Raw genomic sequence first — 27,508 nt, forward strand, 5'->3', positions numbered from 1 at the left:
GCTCAAGGCCAGTGCTCTACCACTTGAGAAGCACCACTTCTGGTGGTTTATTGGCGATAATAGTCTCAAGGACTTTCTTGCCAGGCTGGCTTTGAACTGTGATCCTCAGATCTCAGCCTCCTGAGTAGCTAGGATTACAGACGTGAGCCACTGGCTCTTGACAAGTAAGTTGTAAAGTTCATTTCCAACATAGTGTCTTGTGAATATCGCTGTTTCATTGGTTCACCTTTTGTCCTTTGTCTCACCATTTTTTAAGTTTGGAAACCTGACACCCAAGACTGGGATTGGCTTGTAAAGCAAGGGCAGGAAGCTGAGAAGGGAGAAGAGGAGCTAGGTAGGCAGGTGAGCAGAAAGGAGCTGTTCCAGTTCTTAGTCCTTTCCTGGAGATGGAGAGTGAGGAGAATCTTCATGGGGATGGAGAAGGCGGTGGAATCTTAGGACCAATCTCTCACACCCTCCTGGGTGACTTGGAGACACCATGGAAACGTCAGGTAGAGCTTTGTTATCATGGGATTTGGCTTGGTTGCTTTTTCCAACAATATCAGCTCTTTGTACTTAAAAGGGGTAGAATGACGGACTCTGAAATCCCAGCTGGTGCAGTTTTTAATTCTCTCAGGGCCACAGTTCTTCCATGTGCTCGGCATTGTTGGTTTGCACTTCACTTTTTCAGCTAAATGGTGTTCTTCCTCTGTGTATCTAGAACAGGCTTTCTTAATTTCAGATTGTCAAAAGACAAACTCACAGCCATTGAGTTAGCTGCTTTCATTTTCCCTTCTAAAATCTGAGTCTTCCTTCAATAAAACAGTTCTAATGAGCCAAGCAGAGGAGGTTGATGCAGAAAAAGGCCTGAAGAAAGGACAAAGATGTAAACAAGAGGCTGATGGGTCATTTCAGAGTCAGAGACAGGGAACCGAAAACAAACTGACTGGTTAACAGCGGGTTGCTTCTGATTCCCTTTTCTGTAAAGGATTAAGACAGAAGGAATTTCATAATGCCAGGGGCCCTCACGTGTTGGGGGAAATTCGGTGGGTGTCTCTCTAAGCCTGATTTCCCAGGTTAGATAAACAGCATTGTTACAGCTTGGTGATAGGGAACTTGGTGATGGGGGACGGTGGTGGTCTTAATTTTCAGTGTAGTCTGTGGGCTCCCATTCTTGCAAGTAGTGAAAAGTAATGACTCTTTAAAAATCATTTTTAACTGCATGTTTGACGTATTAGGCTAGCTAATTCTTTATTGTGCGAACTATCTTGTGCATTATTAAATACTGACCTCTTGACCTATTAGATGCCAGCCTCATTGCGACAACCCAAAATGTGTCCAAATAAGGTCGTAAGTGTGGGGGTGGGAAAAGCCTGTTAAGGATGATAGATCTAGTACTTCTAGGAACAGGGAAATTTTTTTTTTTTCCATTCTTCCTGGAAAATCCTTGGAGCAGGACTAGATGGCAATTGATTCAAACTCCAGTGAATGCAGGGAAGAAAAGTCATCTACTGTATATCTGAAACATTCTGGAAGGCTTGCCGGGTGCTGGATCTTAGCTTGTAAGCCTTGGAGTTAAGCAATGAGATCTTCCACACTGACTAGCTTTGCAAAGAGGTGTTGAAAGCTGTCCTGGGATAGGTATACAGGACTTCCTCTCTCTGAACTACAGTGAGGAAGATACAGCTTGTCAGGCTTAGCTCTTTCTACAGCTGGAGGGGAAACTGGAATCCTAAGAATGTTTGGAAGAGTCTACTTGCGCTCCACCCAGTGTCTCAGATGTACCTAATTCCTGCTCTTCCCTCCCTAATGAAAACCACTGTCTCTGTTAAAGGTAACATCATCTTTCCCAACATCAGAGCTGGAGATCTTCTGGGGTGACTACATTATAATTACAATGGTTTAAGTTAGGATGAAAAAAATACAATCTTGTCATCAAGAAAGAGAGGATCTTGTGAAAGCACATACTTCATACATGTGATACTCTTGCTTTTGGATTTTGCGCACACCCCACTCTCCCAGAAATTGTAAGAGCTTTATTAGTAAAGAAAGCAGTAGCAGGCAAGAATAAGGGGGAAATGCGGCTGACAAGGGGTTGAAGACAGGCTTTTATGGGAGTTACTAGCTTTCACTGATTGGCTGCCTCTTTTTCCTTGGGCCTTGTTCATTGTTTTTTTTTTTTTGTATATATTTTTTATTGTAAAGATACTGTACAGAGGGGTTACAGTTACATGAGTAAGGTAATGAGTACATTTCCTATTGAGATGATTGGTTGTTTGCTTCTTCTTTAGCTGATGGTTTGAATTTCCTGTGAGTATGGGAATTACACAGATTTCCATGGTTTTTTGTCTTTTGAGGGAGAGGGAGTGGGTCTCTTTTTGCCTTCCTGGGTCTGTACTGCTACTTATTTCTCAACCTGACACTTATAACACCAGGTTGTAGAATAAACTGCCTTCTTCAAATAAAATGCAATCATAACAAAAGAGCCTGCATCATTAATGAGCTGTTCCAATTCTATTATAATGTAGTCATTTGTCATGTGGCAAGAACATGTTCTGAGAAATATGTTGTTAGGCAGTTTTGTGGTTGTGTAGACATTGTAGAGCAAGTAGTCTAACTCAGACTAAGAGAGCTAAATCACTAGTTTTTTTTTAATCCTCTGGGAAGGCCAGATATATGTGGGTGGTCCATCTGTGACAGATGTGGGCTTCACTTACTGCATATTGCAGACCTTCTCACTTTTTAAACTAGTATCCTGTTATCCAATGTTAAATGCACATTAACATATCTAATCCAGAGGTGAACGGCAGGAGGTCTGGAGATGAGTGAGTTATTTCTCACCTGGATTCTGGTAATTGTCTGCTAATTGGTCTCTCCAGATTCCTGCTCTCATTCCCCACAGCCATTTCCCCCTCAAAGCCATCCATTGTTCAGAACCATAACTCTATTTGATCTTTCCCTCTTCAAACCCTCTAAAGGCTTAGAACAACCACAAGCCTCTTGCCAGTGTTCTGGAAGCCTTCCATTTCTTTCTCCCTACCCTCCTGACTTCAGCCCCCACTATTCTCTCAGCATTATACTCACAAGACCTGACTCTCCCAAGGGACCCAGTAACAGCTGCTCCCAAACTCAGCCGTACTTGCCACTGGCATCATTCTCTGACCCATTCCACCCACTCTCTGCCTATATCCCTATTTTGTTTTCTTTACTCCCCATATTATCATCATCTAAAGTTACTTTATGTTCATCTACTGTCATCTAAATGTCCCACACCACAGATAGTGATCATTTTTCCAACTAACAATATGTCTTTGCTAGACCAGATGAGTCTAAGTCTACCTCATTCTTTTTTTTTTTTTGCATCAGTCCTGGGGTTTGAACTCAGTGCCTCAGTGCTGCCCCTGAGCTTTTGTGCTCACTGGCACTCTACCACTTGGGCCACAAGCACCCTTTTAGATTTTTTGTTGTTGTTGTTATTTCATTGTAGGTAAGAGTCTCATAGGCCTTCCTGCCTAGGCTGGCTTTGAAGCACAATCCTTAGATCTCAACCTCCTGAGTAGCTAGGATTATAGCATGAGCCACCGGAGCCCAGCTACTTCATTCTTTTTAATGTATCCTTCAGATACATACACACTAATTTGTCTGTATTTTGCTTTCTCCTTTTGTTCTGATTTTTTCATTATGACAAATAATAATGAAGTGAAACATACTCTTTATCCATCTAAATCCATAGGTAGGAATATTTTTGTCTATATTACAATCCCTGGAAGTGGAATTACTGGGTCAAAGGTTGTATCATTTGTCATTTTGGTAGATGTAGGCTGCCATATTGCTTTCCTAAATGAGTTACCAGTTTATTTTCCCACCATGCATCAGTCTGTACCCTTCCCTCTGGCCTTCACTGATACGCATTAGTATTATTTGCCTTATATGATACACAGCAATGGGAACTCACTTCATACCTTGATCCTAAAGGCCATTTTCATGGGGTTGCACACACACAGTAGTACCTGGAGTTCTGCCTCCAGGTCAGCAGAGGGAGAAGCAGCAAAACCACTGTGAGCACGCCAATGCTTCCCAAGACAGACAAAACCTTTCAAGGCAGCTTAATCCATTGTAGTTGAAAACCCCTGTCCCATTGCCAGCAAAGCTCAATCAATAACCTGCTGAGCCTTGAGCCAGCCTGACATTTTCTGCCTGTAGCCTTCTCTCCCATCCGTCATCTAAACACACCATCAGCTCAGCTGAAGTTAAAGCCAGTCGATCCCCCAAAGACAGCTACTCTGACATTGTTCAGAACCCTTTGTTCAGTTCCTGAAAGAGGAGTGAGGAACAGGTCTGGTCAGTCTGGCCTTCTGTGTCTGCAAACGGCTTTTAAGCCCAGAGGGGAGGGAAATGACTCCTTTCTCCGAGGGAAGCAGAGCAAAGGAAGGAAGAGGAGCAGAAGACAAACATATCGGGAGCCATTGCTGTATGGCCTCTCATGCTTAGCTCTCAACATTAGCAGGCTGTGGGATTTGTTTTTAAGACTTTTTTTAGTTTTATGAGCTGATTATCTTTCTCCACTTCTGCAGTAGCTAGTACTTATTCTTTGGCTGTGTGCATGCATGTTTTCTGGTGTAGGGAGGGATGGATTGACCATCTCACTATATTAATTTCCTATTGCCCTTGTAATAAATTTCACATAACAGCAACAAAAAACCCTCCAACTTACTGGCTTAAAACAACACAGATTTATGGTCTCACCGTTCTTGGAAGTCTTAAAATCCAAATGTGTTTTTCCTGGAAGCTCCATTGGAAAGTCTTTTCCAGCTTCTAGAAACAACTGCATTTCTTGTCTCATAGCTCCTCCCTCTATCCTTCAGGCCATCAGTAGGGCCTTTTGCTCTTTCCTCCCTATGTCTGTCTCTGTCTTTCTTCTCTTGCTCCCAACCCCCACCCCCACCCACACTCTGTTCCTTTTTTTTTCTTTTTTTTTAATTGTGAAAATACTATACAGAGGGGTTACAATTACATGGGTAAGCTAATGAGTACATTTCTTATCCGACTCTGTTCCTTTTGAATCCCCTTCATATTACATTGGGTCCATTCAGATAACTACAGGATAATTTCCTCAAGAAAGGCACATCTGCGAAGTCCCTTTTACCATGTAAAGGTGACATGCACAGATTCCAGCTGGCTGTACTTCCACGGAAAGTACAACCATCTCAGTTTTTCAAGGACTAAAGTCTCTGGGGGACATGGCCCTTTGGTGCCAAGACCAAGAAAAATCACAGCAAGTCCAGACATGGGGTTATTTGTTGTCCCAGAAGGGATCTCTTGTTCCAGGAAGAATTTTTACTTCAGAGAGAAGGAGAGGGTCAACACAAAGAATCAAGCTGTAAAGGAAACAATGCCAGTCTTCAAGGCAAAAGCAAACTTTAACCTGTAAAGTCTCCACACTATAGCCTCCCGAACCACACCTATACTGCAGCTCCCAGAAGCACATTCCCACAAAAAGAAACCTTAAGTTGGGCCCTGGTGGCTCATGCCTGTAATTCTAACTACTCAGGAGGCTGAGATTTTAGGATTAAGGTTTGGAACCAGCCTTGGCAGGAGACCCTCATCTCCAATTAAGCATTCAAACAAACACACACACAAAGCCAGAAGTGGAGTTGTGGCTCAAGAGACAGGGTGCTATCTTTGAGTAAAAAAGCTTAGGAACAGTGCCCAAGCCCTAAGTTCAAGCCTCAGAAAAAAAAGAAAGAAAGAAAAAGAAAAGAAGGAAAGAAGGAAGGAAAGAAGGAAACCTTAACATTAAGTTTCCCACCTGCCTTACCTGACAGAAACAAAGCTATTTCCTGCGTAAACTCTATTTCAAAGCCGGAACGATCCCTAGGAAGTCTATATGGTGAACTTGTGTGCAAAAGGTTAATAAAGAGTAAAATAATATTCTTGTAGCTAAAAATAGAGCCCTCTGCGATGCAAAAGTCACAGTTCTGACACTCTAATGTAGAGCCACAGTGGGTTTTTGAAAAGGTGTGTTTTCTTCCTTTCTTCTTTTTCCTCACCTTCTCTTCTGTCCCGCCCCGCTCCACCCATCCACCCAGTTATATTTAGGATGACAGTCTGTAGGTTTCTAAAATAATTTGTTCATGTATTTCTGGGTGTCACCAAAGAGAGAACCTCTGCTTTGTGTCATATTTTTTGTATATATTTAGTTGATGTCAAAAGGTTCCATATATATTTAGGTGTGTCCTATTCATACATATATACTCACCCTCCCATTTCTGGAGGAATAAATATATAAGCATCCTCTTGTACTGTGGTTGAAGTCTGAAGTCAGATGTGGTGCACAACCGAATTTCCTGCACTCAGATGCGGAAGCAGAAGGATCGTGAGTTGAGGTCATCTGTATTCCATAGTAAGTTTGAGGCCAGCTTGGACTATCCAGAAAGAACCTGTTTCAGAGTGACAGCAAAAACAACAATAAACAATGGATGGCTCCAAGAAGCCAGGAGCCTTGTTTGGCAAGACTGTGTAGAACATGGGATTCTGGAAAGTTTTCCCAGTGGAAAAGATTTGAATGGGGCCAGACTTCTGGGATATCTCCTACCAGCTGAGGACATAAGACCCCAGGGCCTGTCTGAAGTGACAGCTGTAGCAGTAAGGGTTATAAATCATTTCCCAGCTGTGAAAATAAAAGGACTCAAGTTCTCTGCAGCTAGTCTAAAGGAGCAAATAAGATCAGCATAGTGAAGCAGCCACTGTACCATTGCTGCCCCTGACAGCCAGTGTAGCTAAAGTTGGAGCTACAAAAGCCAGCCATCTAGAGGAAATTGAGTCACGGAAGGGTCTGGGAAGCCTTTGTGAGCTCTGCTGATGAGCTCAGACATCCTGAGGAGCATGGGGTGAGACTCAGGACCTGGAAGAAAGCAGACAAGCTTAGAGAACTGGGCTCTGTCTCCCAGTGACCTTTCCCAGGCAGTTCTGGGCAAGGGTCTGTTTAGATGTCTACCCATATGCACCCTAACCCAACTCACCTCTTCTGCTGCTCCACTATCACTGTAAACTGGGCAGAAAAAAAACCTGATCTGAGCATCCCATTGTCCCTCTCAAGAAATCTTGCTTCCTTCATCCTAAAGAAAGCATCATGGCCTCATCCCCTCCAAGGGTTCCAGATGGCTTCCTCCATGGTTAAGAGCAAAGACCTGAAGCAAAAAAGAAGGCATTGTGTTTCCACATGCTGTCCTTCAGTTCCTCTGAGGTCTGATGATGTGACTTTGTTGATGGCCAGTCATGCAAGGAAGAACTAAGCTAACCAATCCCTGTGGAGTCAATCCACAGCTAGCCTATACTTATTGGGGGCCTCTGCCCGCTCAACCAATCATGTCTAAGGGATGCCATAGCAGGCTTCCATGGTCCCACCTATATATAGATCAAGTGCCAGGGACAAAACCTACCCTTTCAGACTTACTTCAATTCCAGTAGAAATCTCAATTGAAAGCTATCATAAGGCATGGGACAGAGAACTTAACAGGCTCTAGCCTGAGCATCTACTTCACTTTGAGGAGAGAGTGGTGTCCTAGCATCCTGCCTCTCCAAACTATCCAGGCCCAGGTCAGAGGATTTGGGGATTAGGTGATGGCCAAGAAAGGTGCTCCAGGTTGTACAGGACAGGGGAGACATTTTACTGAGGGATGAAAAGGTGTCTTTTCTGATGTGTGTGTGTGTGTGTGTGTGTGTGTGTGTGTGTGTGTGTGTGTGTGTGTGTGTATGTGTGTTGGTTCTGGGGCTTGAACTCAGGGCTGTTTTCCTGAGCTTTTGTCCCTTTTTTCCCACAGCTCCACCTCCAGCTCTTTTGATGGTTAACTGAAGACAAAGGTTTCCCAGACTTTTCTACCCCAACATGGTTAGAACCTCTATCCTCAGATCTCAGTTTCCTGAGTAGCTAGGATTACAGGCATGAGTTACCGGAGCCAGCTTTCTAATCATTATTTTTGAAATTTCTTTTTCTTTGTTTGTTTGTTTTTTATTTTTTGTCAGTCATGGGTCTTGAACTCTGGACCTAGGCACTGTTCCTGAGTTTTTCAGCTCAAGGCAAGCACTCTACCACTTGAGCCACGCTGCCACTTCTGGTTTTCTGGTGGTTAATTAGAGATGAGAGTCTCATGTACTTTCCTGCCTGGGCTGGCTTTGAGCTGCAATCCTCAGATCTCAGCCTTTTTTGAGTAGCAAGGATTACAAGCGTGAGTCACCAGTGTCTGGGAGGATTGGCATTTCTATCTCCTTAAAGGAATTACTGCCTTAAAAGCAATGAAAACCAAGAAATTGAGCCTTTTGTGAAATCTGGAGTTTTTTGTTTGGTTTGGGGGGGGGTGGGAGAGAGAGAGAGAGAAGTTGTTTTCCCAGTTCTGAGGTTTGAGCTCAACTCCTCATGCTTTCTCCCTGTTCATTTGCTTATGGCTGACACTCAACCACTTGAGCCACATCTCTACTTTGGAGATGGAGTCTTTCAGGTTTTTCTGCCCCCAAATAGCTTCAATCACAGTCCTTCATTCTCAGCCTCCTGAGTAGTTCAGAAGTAGGTGTGAACCACAAGCATTGGATTATCTGGACTTTTTATTCCTAACTCAGTTTATCTGCTCACACTGCTTTGTATCCTTGAAGTGATCTTCCTTTTATTTTAAAATAGCTGTTTTACAATTTTATTTTATTTTTTAGGGATGACAAAGCCAACCAACAGATCAAGAGATGAGTACCCCTTAACCAGGTGCTTGTTCATACCTCTAGTCAGCCCTAGCTACTCAGTTGTCTGAGATCTGAAGATCCCAGATGGAAGCCAGCATGGGCAGGAAAATCTGTGCGATTCTTATCTCCAATTAACCATCAAAATGCTGGACGTGGAGCTGACTCAAGTAGTAGAGCAGAAAAAGAGGGAGGTGGAGGAGGAGAAGGAGGAGGAGGAGGAGGCAGCAGCAGTACCCAGGCTCTGAGTTCAAACTCCTGTACACACACACACACACACACACACACACACACACACACACACCTGCTGTATCCATAGATCCCATGAGGAAAGACAGGCCCTGCTTAGGGAGCGCACAGAGAAAGGCCACAGTCAGCCAGGAGGCAGAGGCCTTTCTGTGACTTCTTGGGGAGAAGGCCGGGTATAGGCTGAGGTTTGGTGAGTTCTCACCGTAATTGTTCTCCACCTAGCCCGGGGTTATTAGGGCGAGGGCTTAGGGACAGTCAGAGTGCGAGCCTAACTGGAGACACCTGTGGGTGTGGTGGGTTTGTCTGGGTTACTTTGCATTTGAAAGGCTTTTTGTAGGTTCCTATCTAGCCTGAGGGTGGGGGAGCCTACCACTCAAACCTCACCTCAAAGCATTGCGTGCATGAAATTTACAAATGTGGTTAATTCTGTGGTCTGTGGCTAGCCCAAGGTCTTGAATTCTAAGATAAGCCCCTGAGCTATACCAGCGCATCTGCCTAGAGTTCTTGACACTGTAGATTTGGTATCTATTAACTCTGCTTGTCTTATTTCTATCTTGTCTTATTTCCACCAACACCTAAGCTCCTTGGAGGTGGGGCTTATGTTATACTTTTCCAGGTCCCTTAGAACACCTGCACAGACTCGAATATACTAAAAAATTCAAGGTTCAGTTTGGCCATAGGGATAGCTTCTTTGATTTTGTGTTTTCTTTGTGTGGGTCTTGGGGCTTGAACTCAGGACCTGGGTGCCATCACTGAGCTTCTTTTGCTTAAGGCTAGTACTCTACCTCTACCACTTGAGCCACAGTTCCCTTCTGGCTTTTTGGTAGTTTATTGGATATAAGAATCTCATGGGCTTACATAAGTGTGGTGGTGGGGGGGAAGGGGTTGACAGGAGGGAAAGTGGGAGAAAAACAAGGGAGGGTGTAACAATGTTTGACAAGAAATGTACGCACGACCTTATGTATATAACTGTAACCCCTCTGTACACCACCTTGACAATAAATTTTTTTTAAAAGAAAGGATCTCATGGACTTTCCTCCCCGTTGGCTTGGAATCATGGTGCTCAGATCTTAGTCTTGAGTAGCTAAGACTATAGGCATGAGTCACCAGCACCCAGGCTAATTTTTTTTCTTTTGTGGCATAAACACAGACTGTTTTTCAGTTGTAAATGAAAATCAAACTATGTCATTTGCAAGAGAAATGATGGAACTAGAAATCATTATGTTAAGTAAAAGAAGCCAACTGAGAGAGACAAATATTGTATGTTTTCTCTCATATGAAGAATCTAGACCACCACGAAAAATGAATGATTGACATGTGGGGTTGATTTGGGGCCTGGAATCAACAAGGGGGGAGGAGTATGAAAGTAGGTGGTACAGGGGAATGAATGGGATCAAAGTACTTTATGTGCATGCATGAAAATAGAATAATAAAACCTATTAAAGGTAGTTTAAGAAAAGAAGAGGGTTTAGGCACCAGGGACTTACACCTGTAATCCGAGTTACTCAGGAGGCTAAAATCTGAGGATCCTAGGTTCAAAGCCCAATCAAGAAAGTCTGTGAGACTCTTATTTCTAGTTACACACACACACACACACACACACACACACACACACACACACACACACACACACACACACACACACACACACACAGAGCACCAGACCTGGGTGTTGAGCATGACATACAGGAAGAGAGGGATAAGAAGAAGAAAAAAAAAAAAAAGAAGGGGTAAATTTGATCAGAGTACATGATAGGCATGTATGGAAATATCACAGTGAAACCTCTTTATATGATTAATATATGCCAATGAAAATATGTTAAATACTTTTCCTTGAAGCTAGGTGTGCTGGCACACACCTGCCATCCCAGCAGTCAGGAGGAGGCTGAGGCAGGAGGATCATAAATTTAAAACTTGGTTTATATAGTAAGAACTTATCTCAAAAGAAATAGGAAACAAAACCAAATTTTCCTTCATCCCTAAGCAGAAATAATTTTGCCAACCCTAGCTCAATTGCTTCCTGACTGTCCAGGGCTTGGCCTTTCTGCTGTTTAGACATGTTTAATTCCACGTAGCCTGTGTGAAATGCATCTGCTAGGAAGATACAGGCCACTCCAGCCATGAACCCAACAGTGCAGGGGACATTTCTAATTGCAACAGAAAAGGGACAATTGAATTTAGTATGATGCCCTGTCCACGGAGTTTTCTCCAGGAACTCCCTGCAAGGGGAGAGTAGATTATATGTGTCAGCCATTCTAGATTACATGTGTCAGCCAGGTTCACTGAGTAGCAAGGAGGTGATTAATTAAAAATATATCTTACAGACTTTCCTGCCCAGCTGGCTTAGAACTGAGATCCTCAGATCTCAGCCTCCTGAGTATTTAGGGTTACAGGCATAAGCCACTGGCACCTAGAAGTCTTTTAATTCCTTAAAAGGCAAAGAAAACAAGTCCATACCTCTAAACAATATCAATTTGTTAACACCAAACACATATATTCCTTTACCAAGAAGCCATTTCAACTCCTCCAGACACAATTGACCTTTCCTGACTAAACTTTTCTCCTTGACCATATAGGAGCACAGCGTTGTTTAAACTATAATACTGCCACCCGTCAATAGCCCTTTATTTAAGTGAGTGGTTATTAGAAGAGAACACACTGGAGAACATGATATACAGTACTGTAGCAAGTATTTTAGGATGTGTTTGTTTCTGTTACATACATATCCCATGTCGTATGTAGTTTATGTCATTTCTTAAATGTATTTCCTCTTGTGGATTGGAGTGGATGAAAGTCATTGCTGTAATACTCAGCCCAATTCAATTCTCATTGGAAACCTCAGTTTGGCTTCCTATTTCTCCAGTGTTGGGAACTTTTATTAGAGACTAATAAGAATAATGCTCAATACACATTTCCTAAGTTGAATTTAACTACATGCTCTCATTAACTCCTTGGGGTGTAATGTATCAGATCAGGTTTAGGGTTGGGGTTATTCCCTTTAGAAAAGCCTTCCCAAGGCAGTGAATTTGGGATTGTTGCCAGGAGAAGGAGCTGTTCACCTTGGCTAGGAAGAAGGGTGACAGCTTTTAAGGTAAATCATTGGTCCAGTGAATTCCCCCCTGGAAATTGGGGCTCAGTGGGAGGGCACCCTAGGGGAGCAAGAGTGGAGAAAAGAAGCTTCTGGTAGGGACTAGAAGCTTTTAAAGTGTGACCACATACTGAGAATCAACAAATAAGCTCAATAAATAAGTTATTCTATCAGGTGTATAAGAGTCAAAGAGCTCTTCAGTATGGATGGCAGACTTAACTACACTGGGGACCACAGATACTTTTTCCCTGTCCCCATCTCTCGAAGTAGTTCAAAAGGCAAGCCTTATTTGAGCTGTGTGTAGCTGAATCCATAAAAAGGGGCTTCTCTGGTAAATTTGCATCAGCAACTTTACATTCCACCCCCCAAAAAAAGAGATTTATGCGACTGAAATTTTCTCTACCAACTGTAATGATAGTGGACTTGCAGGGCTGATGTTAATTCGCTGTAATTATGTATGGGGCCTTTTCAATTTGTTTTTGGTGGCTTTTCTCTTGTAAATAATTAGATGAGGCAATCAGCACATCTTTCATACCATAAGGGGAATTTGTTTAAAAGACATACAGCGGTTGCTCTGCAAGTGACAATAGAACTAAATTTCAATCACTAGCTCTTAAGATTCTTAATGAAGGGTTTGTTTAAAACCCCTCTAGCTACCTGGGACTCCAACAAAAGAGAAGCACTCTGTGTGTGTGTGTGTGTGTGTGTGTGTGTGTGTGTGTGTGTGTGTGTGTGTGTGTGTGTGTGTGTGTGTGTGTGTGTGTTGGGGCTTGAATTCATGTGCTCAAGCATAATGCTCTACTACTGGAGCCACAACTCCACTTCCAAAATTAGAGAACCTCAATTCTCAGATCTCAGCCTCCTGCTAGCTAGGATTATAGGCATGAGCCACCAGCACCTGGCTCAGAGAAACTTTAAAACGGGATTCCCTTGAGTTCTAAATCCTTTCGCTGAAATCTGTTTCTATAACCTTTTGAACCACTAACATTTGCTTTGAAAGTTGACACTTTCTATATAAATGGCAAGAGATAAACCTTGGCGCTGTGGAGCTGAACATATTGATTTTAATTATCACTTTCAATCCACACCTTCCTTCTTTGTAATGTACGGTTTTCCTCTCTTCGTTAGAAAGAGCCAGGGATTATCTGCACAAGACTGGGAGGTTTATCGTGATTGGCGGGATTGTCTCCCCTGTCCACGACTCCTATGGAAAACAGGTGGGTCCTCAGCCCTGACCCCTCTTCTTTCCCCCTTCTCCCCTTCAAAATGGCTCCTTTGGATAGAATTGCTCCATTATCAGTCAGACCCAGAAGGTGTCCGCCACTCACAGCATCAGGCCCAGTCAGCGCTTGTTAGGAGAGGAGCAGGTATGGCTTCCCTTCATGTGATGTGGCCAAACTGGCTTCTGGTTATGGATTATGATGTGCTTGGGCAAATCTTTTCAGCAATTTTAAGAGAAAAAATGTCCCACAATTTGATTTTAAAACTCTTTTCCTGCTCCTCATTCCCGTCACATGTTCCAGATGATATAGGTGCTGCTTCCATCATTCCCCACTTTTCCCACAGATACAGTCTAGCTCTGGGGAAGTCACCCCAACCAGCCAGATTGAGCCAGAAGACAAGGTAAGTGTCAGGCCTCTGCAGGGCATGCGTATACTCATACGTGGAAGCTCTTCTGTGGATCTTGCTGGTGGGGTACCTGGCACACCCCCACTTACCTTTGCCCTCTGTCACACACCTACAGGTGGACAGGTAAAAGGATCACACCCCACATTCCCTCTCACCATGAAAACATGACAGCTGCTCTTTGATGATGGTTGGCTTGAGTGGGGCCCTGTGAGGATCAGTGGCCATCACTTAATGATTGCTCTGCTGCTTTCCAGGGTCTTGTGTCCAGTCGGCACCGCCTCATCATGTGCCAGCTGGCCGTCCAGAATTCCGACTGGATCAGGTAGGGCTGGCCTGATAATGCCGCAGGCAGGTGACCCTGGCTCACTGGGGGTGAGGAAGAATCCCAGCAATTATTTGGATGCTAGAAGTAGAAAGTGGGAAGAGAGAGAGAAAGGGAGAGGGAGAGAAGGAGAGAAAGAGAGACTGACAGACAGAGAGACAGAAACAGAGACATCAGAGACAGAGAGAAATTAGCCCTGTACAGACAATAATCACGGAGACCCTCAAGGGGGACCCACTTAATCATTATTTCTTTTTGAAACCAAGCTGTGGGGCTCATGAAATATAGAAGGAACTAGCAGGGTTTTATCTGCATTGAAACCTCTGGGCCCTGGAGTGATTCAGAGACCTAACTTCCACTAAGTCTTACGTCGTGTCTGGGAGTGTTCTCTAGTCTTGGAGATTTTCTACTCCTGAACTCAAGCTTCCCAGCATCCCACACTGACTCCCGGACAGAGGGTATGAGACTTAGGAGCACTGCCCTTGGGAGTCCCATCCAGAGAGAGCCTTGTTGCTCTCTGCTTTCCCCCTCATACCAGACAGGCTAAATAAGATGGAAGTGCCCCCCCCCCTCAATTCTCCTATTCTCCCTCTGAGCTTGCAATGTAATTAAAGCAAGTATTCACTAATTATGCTAATTATGCTCTCTCCAGCTCCAACCGTTATAATTTGCATGAGAAGATGATGTTTTTAAAAAATAATGGTACATCATTTGCAGTGTAATTTCCCGCTATAGAAAAACAAGCAGCACCTCTGGGAGCTTCGGGGAACTTGAAGGGAGGGAAAGGATGGAGGCTGACCTCAGGATGAGGGACTCAGAGTCAACTGGGCAGGGATACAGGAGGAAATGAGGGTGGGGGGTGACAACAATGACCCCTGTCAGTTGTGCATGGAGATCTGTGTGAGAAGCATGTGCCCTTTATAGACATTCTCTTCCTCTTAACACACACGCCAGCCAGAGAGGCAGCTGTTTTTCTCAGATGACAAACAGGCCCAGAGAGGTCAAGGGACCCCAGCAATGTACATCTGTGGTCAAGACAGGACTAACAATAAGACCTCTTAAACTGTCATCCTAGCTACACAGGAGTCTGAGATCTGAGGATCACAGTTCAAAGCCAGCTTGGGCAGCAAAGTCTGAAAAACTCTTATCTCCAATTAGCCACCAATATGCCAGAAGTAGAGCTGTGGCTCAAGTGGTAGAGCACTTGCCTTGAGAAAAAAAGCTCATGGACAGCACCCAGGCCCTGAGTTCAAGCTCCAGAACTGGCATATAGACACACACACATACACATACATACATACACATACACACACACACACACACACACACACACACACACACACACACACACACACACACACACACACTTAGTGTTGTAACTCTTCCTTCCTGGGTAAAATGGAATCTAGTATTAGACAGGAGGCTGTTCCTGATTGGTTGTGCTTACATGATCATGATTCTGGAGTAATTCCCTCCTTCATTCAGTACGTATTTACTGAGTGTCTACTGCCTGCCTCATGCTGTTGTAGGCACTTGGAAGGTGAGAACTGAGATCCCTAGGGAGTCTGGAGATAGGAGCTGGCTCCAGGGCCTGTCCCTGGGAGCCCATGTGGCCCCATCACGTGATTGAAGTTAGTCAGATTTCATCTTTGGAAACCATAGCTAGGCATGGGCAGTTAATGCTTAACGGCTAAGAAAATATTTGAGAAATATCCCAATTCAGCTGAGTGCTGAAATATCCCAATTCAGTTTGAGATCCCTGCCTTCTCCCCAGTCTTGCTTATAACAGGTGTTGGTCAGTCTGTGGGGGTGGGTCCCCTGGACTGACCACTATGCCTTACCCCTGGCTACAAGGTTCCACAGCACAGGGAGACAGACAGGGCTGCTTTACCAGGACACACAGCCTGGCAAGAAAAAGTTCAGCCTCCACTTGGTGAGGGCCTGGCTCACCTACATTCTTATCATAGCTTGCAAGGTCCAGAGGAGAATTCTCCTTTCCAGATAAGAAGAGCAAGGCACTCTCCTAAGCACTGGGCTTACTGAGCCCGTCTGACAAAACCATAAGATAGTTACTGCTATTCATCCCATGTTACAGATGGGAAAGGGGAGGCATGGAGAGACCATTTAACTTTCCCAAAGCCACACAGTACCAAGGCTGGGACTAAACCCAGGCATCTTTCTCCTCCATCTGAGGCAGACTTCTCATATTTTACAAAGGAGCAAACAGAGGCTCAGCCCTAGGTTTTGTCTGACTAGAAATCTACCTACGTTGCATAACCAGGTCGGGTAAAGCTATGGTCTCTTGAGGCAGGGAATAGGATAAGATGGGACAAGAGTGTGCCCAAGAACCAACCTGTCTCCCATGCTGGCAGGGTGGACCCATGGGAATGCTACCAGGACACCTGGCAGACAACCTGCAGTGTGCTGGAACACCACCGGGACCTCATGAAGGTGAGCTGGGCCATGCCTGGGAGTGGACGCACCACCAGGGGGCCAGGGAAGGGCTGGGCCCACAGAAGCCAGGCAGGACAGGGCGGGGTTTCAGCTTCCCCCTTCCCTGCCAGCCTAGCACCGAGGATGGCGGTGAATTAGGAACCTGCAGTCCTAGGGCTGCTCCCGCTTTTCTCTCTCCTAACTTCCTCCTGCTGGATATGAGATTACTGCTGCTGGAGATGACTCGGGCAGCTTCCATCAGCCCAAGAAGCAAGGCCGAGGTGGCATTACAGTTACAGGACTTCCGAAAGTGAGGAGAGGAAGAATCTGGATGAGGAAAGGCAGCAGCAAGAGACATACCCTAAGGCAGCAGCAAGAGACATACCCTAAGCACTGGCAGCTTGTACCAGACCTCCTGCTCCTGCTGCCAGGGGTCCCTGGAATCCCCTTCACCCCAGGCTGGGAGGCTGAAAAGGGGGCACTGCACATTTGCTGGCATTGCTTCCTTGTCCCCCATCCATTCCTATTCACCAGAGACTCCACAGACTTGGGGATACAATGTTTAGTGAATACAGATGGATAAGAGCCAGGGCTTGCGTCTAGGCTGCAGACTCAGAGCCCCATACAGCTGGCAGCACTGGCCAGAAGGTGGAGAAAGCAAAAGTCCTTCAAGGATCAGTACCAACCCATGGATTCCCCTAGTGACAGATGAAAAACAGAGCTATTGATGGCAAGAAACATGGCCAACCAGGACAACAGTAAACCGTGTTCATCTCAACCAGATCCAGGGAGAGTCTGCATCCCATCTCTGTTCCTACTGTTGGAGGATGCATCGCTGTCTTCTTAGACAGCCCATTCTCTACCAAACACACGTTGAGTTATGTTTTACTAGACCTGAAATGTTTGGGCCCTAGGCCATCCTGAGGAGGCAAGAGTTGTTACTCAACTAATTATTTTTAGCCTGTGGAATGGAATGGAAGCCTTCCCTCTTCAGATTTCTCCCTGGTCCCCTTGAAAGGTCTCTGACACAGCATCACCCTGATTTGTTCCACCTCTATGCTAGTCTCAACAACTTGAGTTATAAAAGACACCACCTACTACTGAATAAGCATGTGTCAGCCAGGATAGGCTAAAACTTGCTGGAGTAACAAACATCCTTAATACCACAGTGACTTTACACATGTGTATTTCTCACACTGTGGGTTGGCTAGGATGTCCGCTGGGAGCTTGTGCTCCTTCTAGTCACACAGAAGCCTTGGGCTCCATAATGAAAGGGCAGGTGTTTGGGGACACTGCAAACACTCCTGAGTGTGCTCCACTGGCTGCGACAGCCATCAATCTTGGCTGCTGTTTTGTTTTCCAAGTGCTTGAGCTTCCTGAACATTTCCTGTGTTCCTCATGCTCAACTTGAGTCTGGTCCAGAAAAGTTCATCCAGGAGCTCTGGCTGTTGCAGTGATAGATAGAGGCTGGCTGACAGCATAGGTCACAAATGTCCCACTGACGTAAGACTCCAAGCATGGTGCTGCTTGCTACTATCTATCCCTAAGCCTACTGGTGTAAGGCCAGTGCTCCTGGCATAGAAAGTAGAACAGGCAGAGAGGTAGACACTCCGGCTGTGTTTGGTAATGACTCTGAGAATGGAATAGCTATGGAGGGCTGAGGAGGCAACACAGAGCACACAGCTAGCGATTTTCTTCCCTGGAATAGAACACATGGCGCAACTGATGCAGCAAGAGGAAGAAATTCCAGCCACCAGATGAGTTACATGAGAACATGACATTCTTTTCTGGTGGTAATACAAGGGGGTTGACTACTCCCTACACCCCATCAGCCACAGCTGAGCAGAGAAGTCCATGATGCAGACTGAGAAGATGATAAGATACCATCAGCTGCAGCTGGCTCCCAGATGTGGCTGGATGCTGCCGTGACCTTCTCCTACTGGGAATATGACAAAAGAGAGGTTACTCTGCCAGGAAAATGGAGACCCTACCAAGACACAGAAGGGATTGGCATGCTGCTCTGCTAGCCAAGTGGCCCATGGAAAAGGTGCCCAGAGGGTCTCCCCAGCCTTGAGCCTTTCAGATCCTCTGGCAGTGGGCATCATCACCTTCAAGATGTTGGACCTTGAAGAAGCCAGGGCCTTTATGGTCCACAATGGATTGAAGCCTAGTCCTTTGTTTTGGTGTTGTCCACTGGCTGATTTCCCACACACCTTGGACACAGGAGCTGCTCTGGTTCAGCTATGGGAAATGCTGCATTATCAGTGCCATGTTTTCTGGGGTCCTGGAGAAAGCAGCGGGTCTGATAATGCAGGATAATAGATAATGCACATCAAATTCCCATTCCTTGTCTTGAGCATGGGCATACACAGGCTAAGAGGACTCAGAACCCACCAACCCACTTGCTTCAACACAAATATGGTCTGCTCTGCCTGGCACCTGGCTCTAGCTGGCTGTGTTTTAAACATCTCTGGGCTGCAGAGGCCACAGGTGCTAACGATGCCGTGTGTCGGTCTGACCTTTCCCAAGGTGCAGAGCCCTTTTGCAGACATGATTTCATTGGAATCCTGAGAGCTCGGGGAGGTTAGATAGTCACCACAGGCAGAAGGTTACGCCATCTGCACCCCTTGCAGAGTTCTGACCATCTGTCAAGTGCTCCGTGGGCACTTTGCATAGACTTATTTGTGCAATTCTACCACAGTGAAAACGACAAGTATATTGTTAGACTCCTAAAACAAGGCTCAGGAGAGAGTCTGTAACTATCCAAGATCATATAGCCAGCAGGAGGAGAAGCCTGAATTTGGGTCCATGTTTGTGTGATGTCATGTCTCAGACTTGCTCCACTGAGGAACACTGTGATCTGCCAGCTTGGTGAGAAGTGGTACAGCTGGGTCTAGAACCCCCACCCCCACCACCAGGGCTATCCCTCAGCCCTACACTGCCTCTCCCTGATGGACAAACAGATGTCTATATGGAGATAACTGCAAAGTGCTTTTCCTAGTCCCTTGGCAAATGGAGCTCACTCAGTGCTTCTCCCTTTCTCCAGAGGGTGACTGGCTGCATCCTCTCCAATGTCAACACACCTTCCATGACACCTGTGATCGGACAGCCACAACATGAGAACCCCCAGCCCATTTACCAAAACAGCAACGTGCCCAACAAGCCCACTGCAGGTAAGGGAACGTTGGTGGAGTGGTTCTCAATCTTTAGAATCACTTGGAGGGCTTGTTAAAATACTAACAGCTGGGTCTGACTCTTGTGTTTTATTCAGTAGGTTGGGGGTGGGGTAGGACAGTTGCATTTTAATAAGACCCATAGACCACAGGGCCACTACTGGTCCTGGGACTGTACTTTGTAAACCCTTAATTTAGAGTATCAGTAGTTGCAATCACACAGAGAGAAAGAAAGACATGCAGACAGAGACAGCGAGGGGAGGAAGTGCATAGGCTTCATTTGTAATTATAGCTTATCATTGCACTGAGAATGAAATGCACAAAAGGAATACTTTTTCTCTACCCCTTCCAGGAAGCTGAGGGTAGCACTCTAGTCCATACAGTGAGAAGTGACAGGGCCATGAATCACACTGCATCATCTCATTCTTAGCCACCTCGTTAGCAATAGAGAACAGAGGCTACCATTGTTACCCAACCCTGAGCTCTGTATGCCTGGACACACTGAGCTCAGGGCTCAGGGCTTATCTTCCCCTTGACATGTTGTGTGCTCAGAAGCGGGAGTTAGAGTGTGTGTTCAGGACCATCAGCCTCCAAAGTCCACACTTAGTTATGCTTCGAGGTCAGTTCCAAGAGATAGATGTTGCTATTTTTCAAGCCTATGGATCAAATTGTATTATACTACTGGTCTTTTATAGACAGGTTAATTCATAAAAAATAGCCAGAATTTCATAGTTTGTATCTAATTAGAAGAAAAAAATTCTGGATTGGAGTCCAGAGATATTGAAAACCAGTTCCTTATTAATTAAACAGGAAGTCTGAGGGTGATGAAACCCATTTGTGTGGGAAGAAATTCCTTAGCTCAGCAGAAATTATTCTGATGTGCATTTTGCCACAGGCAGAATCTCCCTGGATAAAGATGTTACTGTCCAGTGGCTTGGAATAGCTAACAATAGACTTAGGACAAATATAGGAGGAATGCTCACTGGATAGAATATGTATTATTTAAATACTGAGACTAACATTATATAACTGATATACTGCATTGCTGTGATAAACTACCTGATAGAATCAACTTAAAAGGAGGAAATACTTACCTTAGTTCAAGTGTCAGAAGTTTCAGTCTGTGTTCACTTGGCCATGTTGCTTTGGGCCTGTGGCTGTACAGTACATCATGTGTGGGAGTGAGGGGTGGTAGAGGAGGCTACTTGCTTCATTATGGCCAGGAAGTATTAAAAGAGGAAGAGGAAGGGAGGGGTCAGGAAATACACCCAATGACTTAACTTCCTTCTATCAGTCTCTACCTCCTAAAAGTTCTACCACTTCTCATCAGGTAGGGATTGAGCCTTTAACACATGGCTTTTGGGGAACATTTACAATCTAAACATGACCCAGGTGCTGATGGCTCATGCCTGAAATTCCTAGCTACTCAGGAGGCTGAGATCTGAGGATCACAGTTTGGAGCTAGCCCCAGGTAGGAAAGTCCATGAAACTCTTATCTTCAATAAGCTACTCAGAAAACGTCCAAAGTGGTGCTATGGCTCAAGTGGTAGAGTACTAGCTTTGAGCATATAGAAAGTCAGGCACTGCACCGAGGCTCTGAGTTTAAGGCCCGGGACCAGCACACACACACACACACACACACACACACACACACACACACACACCTGCGTGCGAACATGACACAAAACAGGAAAAAAAGAGCAACAGACATATATTGCCTTTAAGCAGTAGAATTGGATCCAATGTTTATTAGATGGACACACTCACATAATACACAATTTTTCAAATAGCAATATGTTCAGAGCAGTTAGTTGTACCGGTGAGAGTATGGGTGTGTTTACTTTCCTCTTTATGTATTTGCTTCTTCTCTAATTTCTACCTTTTCAACAAAGGTGTAATTATGACCAGAAAAATGGTCCTGGTTGTGAGTCTACGGCTCACAATGCTTGCACCTTGGACTGTGGAGGAGAGGAATTTTTGCTGTTACACTTCTGTTCTTTCTCTCCACCCTCCTTTGCCTTCTACTCCCCAGCTCTCTCCCTTCACTGTACCCCTGTTGTTTCCAGTGACCCCAATGATAGGCTAACCCGAGTGTAAGTTGTGAGTGGTTCTCTCCCTCTGTCCCTGTCTGTCTTGCTCTCTCCCATAGCCAAGATCTTGGGGAAAGTGGGAGAAAGCCTCAGCCGGATCTGCTGTGTCCGCCCACCAGTGGAGCGCTTCACCTTCGTAGGTAAGGGAGCAGCGACTGTCTTTCCTACACTCATCTTCTTCCTTTCCTTCCTTCATCAGCAAACACTCTCAAGTACACATGCAATGGGCCTTCTAAAGTTCAAACATTGAGCAACAATGTTAGGAACCAGGGCTCGTCTCATGAGGGAAGAGCCCTCATGAATGGACTCAGAAAAGAGTTCTCATAAGAGAGGCTCCATGGAGCCAGCTAGTCCCTTCCACAAATGAGAAGGTGCCACCTGTAGACCAAGAATCAAGCCCTCGCCAGACTTTGACTCCTTGATCTTGGTTTTCCAATATTGGGATTTGTGAGAAATAAATTTTTGTGTTCCTAAGCCACCTGGTCTATGGTACTTGGTTATAGCGTCTCAAGTGGACTGAGACAACCAATGATCACTTGTAGAGCAGTAGTAGAAAGAGACCTGAGGTCAGGTGCCAGTAGCTTCCACACGTAATCGTAGCTTCTCAGAAGGCTGAGAGCTGAGGATCATCGTTTGAAGCCTGCTTAGGTAGGAGTCTGAGACTGCTATCTCCAAGCAAGCTGGATGTAGAACTGTGGCTTACATGGTAGAGTGCCAGCCTTGAGTTGTGAAAAAGCTAAGGGACAACGTCTAGTCTCTGAGTTCTGATGAGAGCGCAGAAGGTATATACAGCCAAGCAGATCTGGAGTTACCTGGGGAACCTTTCATGGCCATGGCCTCCTCCAGGCTCTGCTTATTCCTGTACTTCCTGTAGAATAGTTCTACATACCCAAAGGGTTCCAGTGGGACCTAGAACCTTCCCTTAGGTCATCCCAGCTCCAGGAGTCCTGCCAAATTCACGTGCCTTTGTCTGAACCCCCTCTGTTTTTGACTGCTCCCCCAGTGACTCAGCATGAATGGAGGTCTCACATTGTGAACTCTTTCTCCTGCAGATCCCAAATTTAACTTTATAGAAGACCCGAAGGAAGGTCTTACTTTTGTTCCTTGGGACTGACTGCTGCCATTTCTGAGATTTCCCATTTCAAGCACACTGGAAGGGGGACTCACAGGGATGGCTGGGCAGACAGAGGGGTGGGAGACAAGACAGCATCTTCCTGGGCTTGGTTGTGTACACTCTTGTGTGCAGGCACTGCACACACACGGGCACTGACAGAGGCTCTGCCCCTCACATTCTCTTGTGGACTCTCTCACTACATTCTGCCATGGAAAAAAATCTCAAACCAGATACACTAAGGAGAGAGGTCCGCTTCCTGTGACTCCGGAAGTGGTCCCTGTGGAGGTTAGGGACACTGCCCTTGTGGGAGGCAGCTCCCTGACAATGCAGAGAGAAACTGAAGCACTAACATGAATGTGTTTGCAATCCTTGGTTCCTCAGCCGGGGGGGTCAACTCTGAAAACCCCAGGAACATAAAGTGGTTGCCAGGAATGGGAGGGAATGCTTCCTGCCCATTTGGTACTGGCCTGTGCTCTCCATTTTCACCCTCCTTGGATTCCTCCGTGCAAAGATACAAGGAGCCCCTCTCCCCCACTTCCCATCCCAGCTACTGGCACCAAGGAGACCCTCTGTTCACTAACACTAATGCAACCCTCCTTCCTCCACAGATGAGAACGCCAACCTGGGCACAGTGATGCGGTACGAGGAGATTGGTGAGTGGGGCTGTGACCGTGGGGTCGTGTAGAGCCATCTGCTTCTACTGCTGGCAACACAGGGGCGAGCGGAAGCTTGAAAACCCCAGGTTATGTGGATAACAGAGTCAGCTTGGAGGACATTGATCAGAAGCAAACTAGGAAGGGATTCTTACTTAGCTCTGCTTTGACATATCCTAACTGGACTCAGGCTAGTTCCCAAGACATAGCTTGGACCACTTGATAAGTTTCCAATCAGAGCCTTCCTCCTTCCTCTAAAAGAATAACAATCAAACCTTCAGGGCCCTTTGGAGAGACCATTCTTCTGCCCATGGGCACTGCACATGAGCTATTGGTAGAGCTCACTTGCTTTCTTGTCAGAAGTTTTCAATACTTGAAGGTAGAGAAAGACGCAGAGGTTGGCTTAAGGCCACATCCATGGCCTGCCTGTAGCTCAGGTGTAAGGCTATAATGTCCCACTGGCCATAGAAAGGACCTGGACCAGGCCAGAGTAGGTGGAGGATGATTACACAGAGCTGTCGAGATGACAAGCAAATTCCAATACAAATCAGCAAATTAAAACTTTCCCCACATTTCCGAGTGAAGACACTAGAAGTGAGACGACACTTCTAAGTGAGAAGACCCAAGAGCCTGAAGTTAGGGCAAGTTTCAGATAGAGGCCAAAGTGCAGCTGGAACTGGCATAGGTATCAGGTGGGAAGAACAGTATCAGGTGCAGTGGTGTGCTTCACTTGACTCATATGGGTTTGCTAGACTCATAGGTAATGTTTTCAGAAATGTTGTGAACATGCCACTACTAAAACTTAAGTATGAACTTACACTTGAATTGCATGAAAACAAAAATAATGAATACTCAAGCTCCTTACGTCCTAATTATTGTGCTATACTTTAATTTTCTTTATTCATTAGCTCATTGCCATTTGAAGGTCACAGACCTGGCCTCCTGGTGCTCCTCAAAGCAACGGGGGATCTTGACCCACATTCAGAGTCTCCAAAAGCAGAGATGGGGAGCAGAGGGGACAGCAGAGCTCAGAGCTCTGTACCTATCTCCCTGCTATCCTATAACTGGCCAGGAGCTATTACTTTCCTGGCAGTTAGTTTCTGGATCAGTGAGCTCAGAACACTCTTAGGATTGATTGATTGATTGATGTCTGCTGTGGGGCTTAAACTCGGACCTGTGCACTGTCCCTAAGCTTTTTTGCTCAAGGCTTGATTTTACCACTTTGAGCCACAGTACCACTTCTGGTTTTCTGGTGACTAATTGGAGATAAGAGTCTCACAGACTTTCCTGCCCTGGCTGGCTTTGAACCACAATCCTTAGATCTCAACCTCCTGAGTAGCTAGGATTACAAGTAGGAGCTACTGGCACCCAGCTCAGTCTTAGGATTTTTAATTGTGTTCCTATATATATTCCTCTTTCATTGGTCCAGAAAACTTGTAGCCAGCTTACATCTGTGACCTTGCTTTCTTTCCCAGCCCCCATGGCTTGTATTAGGTCACTGCAGCCCAACCCACAGAGCTCTCCCTGCTGGGTAGCGGCTTGTGGATCTACGTGGTTCACTGTTTGCCCAGCACAGTCTCCTGGCACCCCTGTGAGGCAGTGATCGCCAGGCCCATCTTGCTTACTCTTCTTGCTCTTTAGCCAGATCGGTGAACAGGCCACTTACCATAGCACTATAGAGGGAGCTGGGCGTTGGCTTCTCACCTCTGGCTGGCTGCATCTGCTCCCTGAGACGGAAGAGGCCCACCAGGGTCTGACAGGAAGGGACTCCAGGGACAGGAACTGAAAAGCTCTTAGCTCTGTAGCCACTGCTGTTGCTTGAATTTGTGGCCTGTGTTGCAGGCACTGGTCACCTTGTGTGCTGTGGTAGCTGGGATGAGTCCCAGGACCTGGGCTTTGCATAGCCAGCATTCCTGGGCAGGGAGTGTAGAGGGAGAGCACTGATTCTGGCTCTTGGCCTTGGATCAAGGCCACCCGGGGAGAGAGGTGGGGCCTGGCAGAGGACAAAGGAAGCCAACCTGCCTCCTGACCCTTGCTCTCTGAGAGGCCTTGACACTCCTTTATTGAAATCTTGCCCACCTCACAAGGAAAAACCATCTTCTCCTAGCTCCTTTAGCATCTGTAACGTAGTTTTCATGTTCCTAATGGCTGGCTGCTTCTCCAGGGCTGCTCCTGGCCAAGAGTTTTGGGGCCAGAAACCCATTAGGTTCATCCAATAAACTGGGAGAAATCACTACTGCCCTCCAGTGGCTGCACATGGCAGCTCAAGTTCTGCCAAATACACCTCTGTGATGGCATGTAGGTGCTCTGGTCTTACAACAAAAGGTAGACACTCCACTCTAATTTCTGTGCTTTGCCTATTTTATTTTAAATCCCATATTAGCCATGCACTTGTGGCTCATGCCTGTAATCCTAGCTACTCTTAAGGCTGAGATCTAATCATGGTTCAAAACCAGCACTACCAAACAAATCCAAGAGACTCTTAATTCCAATTAACCAGTAAAAAGCCAGAAGTGGAGCCATGACTCAAGTGGCAAAGTGCCATCCTTGAGCAAAAAAAGCTAAAGGACAGCACCCAAGGCCTGAGATCAAGCCCTTGTAAGGCATGTGCGCGTGCATGCCCATGTGCACGCGCGCGCGCGCGCACACACACACACACACACACACACACACACACACACACACACACACACACACACACTACTTAGATGGGAAAATGAGTCCTTACTGACATCTGGGTACAGACAACTCTGTTGTGGGAGGAGTTTTGAGCAGTATAGGAACTGGAGCAGCATCCCAACCTCTACTCACCAGATGCCAGTAGCCCACCCCTTGGCTCTCCTCCAGAACCATGACAACCAAATATGTCTCTGGTCATGGCCAAAGGTCTCCTGGCAACTGAAAAATTGTCCCCAGCTGAGAAGCGCTGATGTAGAGAAAGTAGAAGGCCAGGCCAGCCTCTGTTGGTGATTACCTCACTGGACCTTTAGGCTATCAGAGTTACAGAGCCTCAGGCTTTCAACACAGAACTGAGCTGGAATGCTAGGAGGTTCTAACCTGTCCACCTGAATGAGCTGTACCAAACCTGGTTCATTGCTACAGTGAGGGGGTTGGGCCTTGCAATGCCATGTAGGGGGAGGTGTTGCTGAATGGGCAAGCATTTTCTCCAGGGATCGACAGCCATTCAGCTTTCCCAGACTGCTCAAAAGCTCGTAAGCAGCCATTCTTGCCTCCATCATCCGTGGGTTTGTCAGCTCACCCATTCATTATGTCTAGGTGCTTACCATGGGCCAGTCACTCTCCCAAATTCTGGGGATACTTGAAGCCCAACTAAAGTTCTGAATTGCTGGGCGCCAGTAGCTCATGCCTGAAATCTTAGCTACTCAGGAGGCTGAGATCTGAGGATCGTGGTTCAAAGCCAGCCTGGGCAGGAAAGGCTATGAGACTCTTTTTTTTGGGGGGGGGGGTCCGGTCGTGGGGCTTGAACTCTGGGCCTGAGCACTGTCCTTCAGCTCTTCAGCTCAAGGCTAGCGCTCTACCACTTGAGCCACAATGCCACTTCCGGCTTTTTTCTTTTTGCTTATGTGGTGCTGAGGAATCGAACCCAGGGTCTCAGGCATGCAAGGCAAGAGCTCTACCACTGAGCCACCTTCCCAGCCCCGACTATGAGACTCTTATCTCCAGTTAACCACCAGAAAACCAGAAGTGGTACTGTGGCTCAAGTGGTAGAGCACTAGCTTTGAGCTGAAGAGCTCAGGGACAGAGTCTAGGCCCAGAGTTCAAGCCCCATGACCAATAAAAAAAAAAGTTCTGCACGGAACAGATCATTATTTTTTTTCATTTTTGTTTTTACTGTTATTATAAAAGTGATATACAGAGGGGTTATATTTTTATAAGTCAGGTAATAAGTACATTTTTTTGGATAATGACACCCCAGAATGGATCATTAGCCTGAAGAGTGTAAGAGAGGAGAGAAAGAACAATGTGGGAATATTAGATAGCTAAGACCCAGCCCTCAGTGGAGCTGGGACTATAAGACACTGGCATTGTC

General features: G+C 45.8%; 1 protein-coding gene across 2 annotated transcripts in view; it reads left to right on the top strand.

Annotated features, from left to right (window-relative positions):
- Nmnat2 (nicotinamide nucleotide adenylyltransferase 2) overlaps window positions 1-27,508 on the top strand; it is a 152,259-nt gene that overhangs the window by 98,252 nt on the left and 26,499 nt on the right. Inside the window, exons 2-8 of one of the 2 annotated variants that reach the window (XM_070034297.1) lie at window positions 13,172-13,260; window positions 13,610-13,666; window positions 13,927-13,994; window positions 16,367-16,445; window positions 19,474-19,600; window positions 21,750-21,830; window positions 23,413-23,457. In XM_070034297.1, the coding sequence (XP_069890398.1) occupies window positions 13,172-13,260; window positions 13,610-13,666; window positions 13,927-13,994; window positions 16,367-16,445; window positions 19,474-19,600; window positions 21,750-21,830; window positions 23,413-23,457 (546 nt within the window). The remainder of the gene's footprint in view (window positions 1-13,171; window positions 13,261-13,609; window positions 13,667-13,926; window positions 13,995-16,366; window positions 16,446-19,473; window positions 19,601-21,749; window positions 21,831-23,412; window positions 23,458-27,508) is intronic. The other variant, XM_070034298.1, reaches the window with a different exon arrangement.

The sequence above is a fragment of the Dipodomys merriami genome, unplaced genomic scaffold, assembly GCF_024711535.1.
Source record: "Dipodomys merriami isolate MVZ:Mamm:240054 unplaced genomic scaffold, mDipMer1.0.p SCAF_24, whole genome shotgun sequence".
NCBI classification, from domain to species: domain Eukaryota; kingdom Metazoa; phylum Chordata; class Mammalia; order Rodentia; family Heteromyidae; genus Dipodomys; species Dipodomys merriami.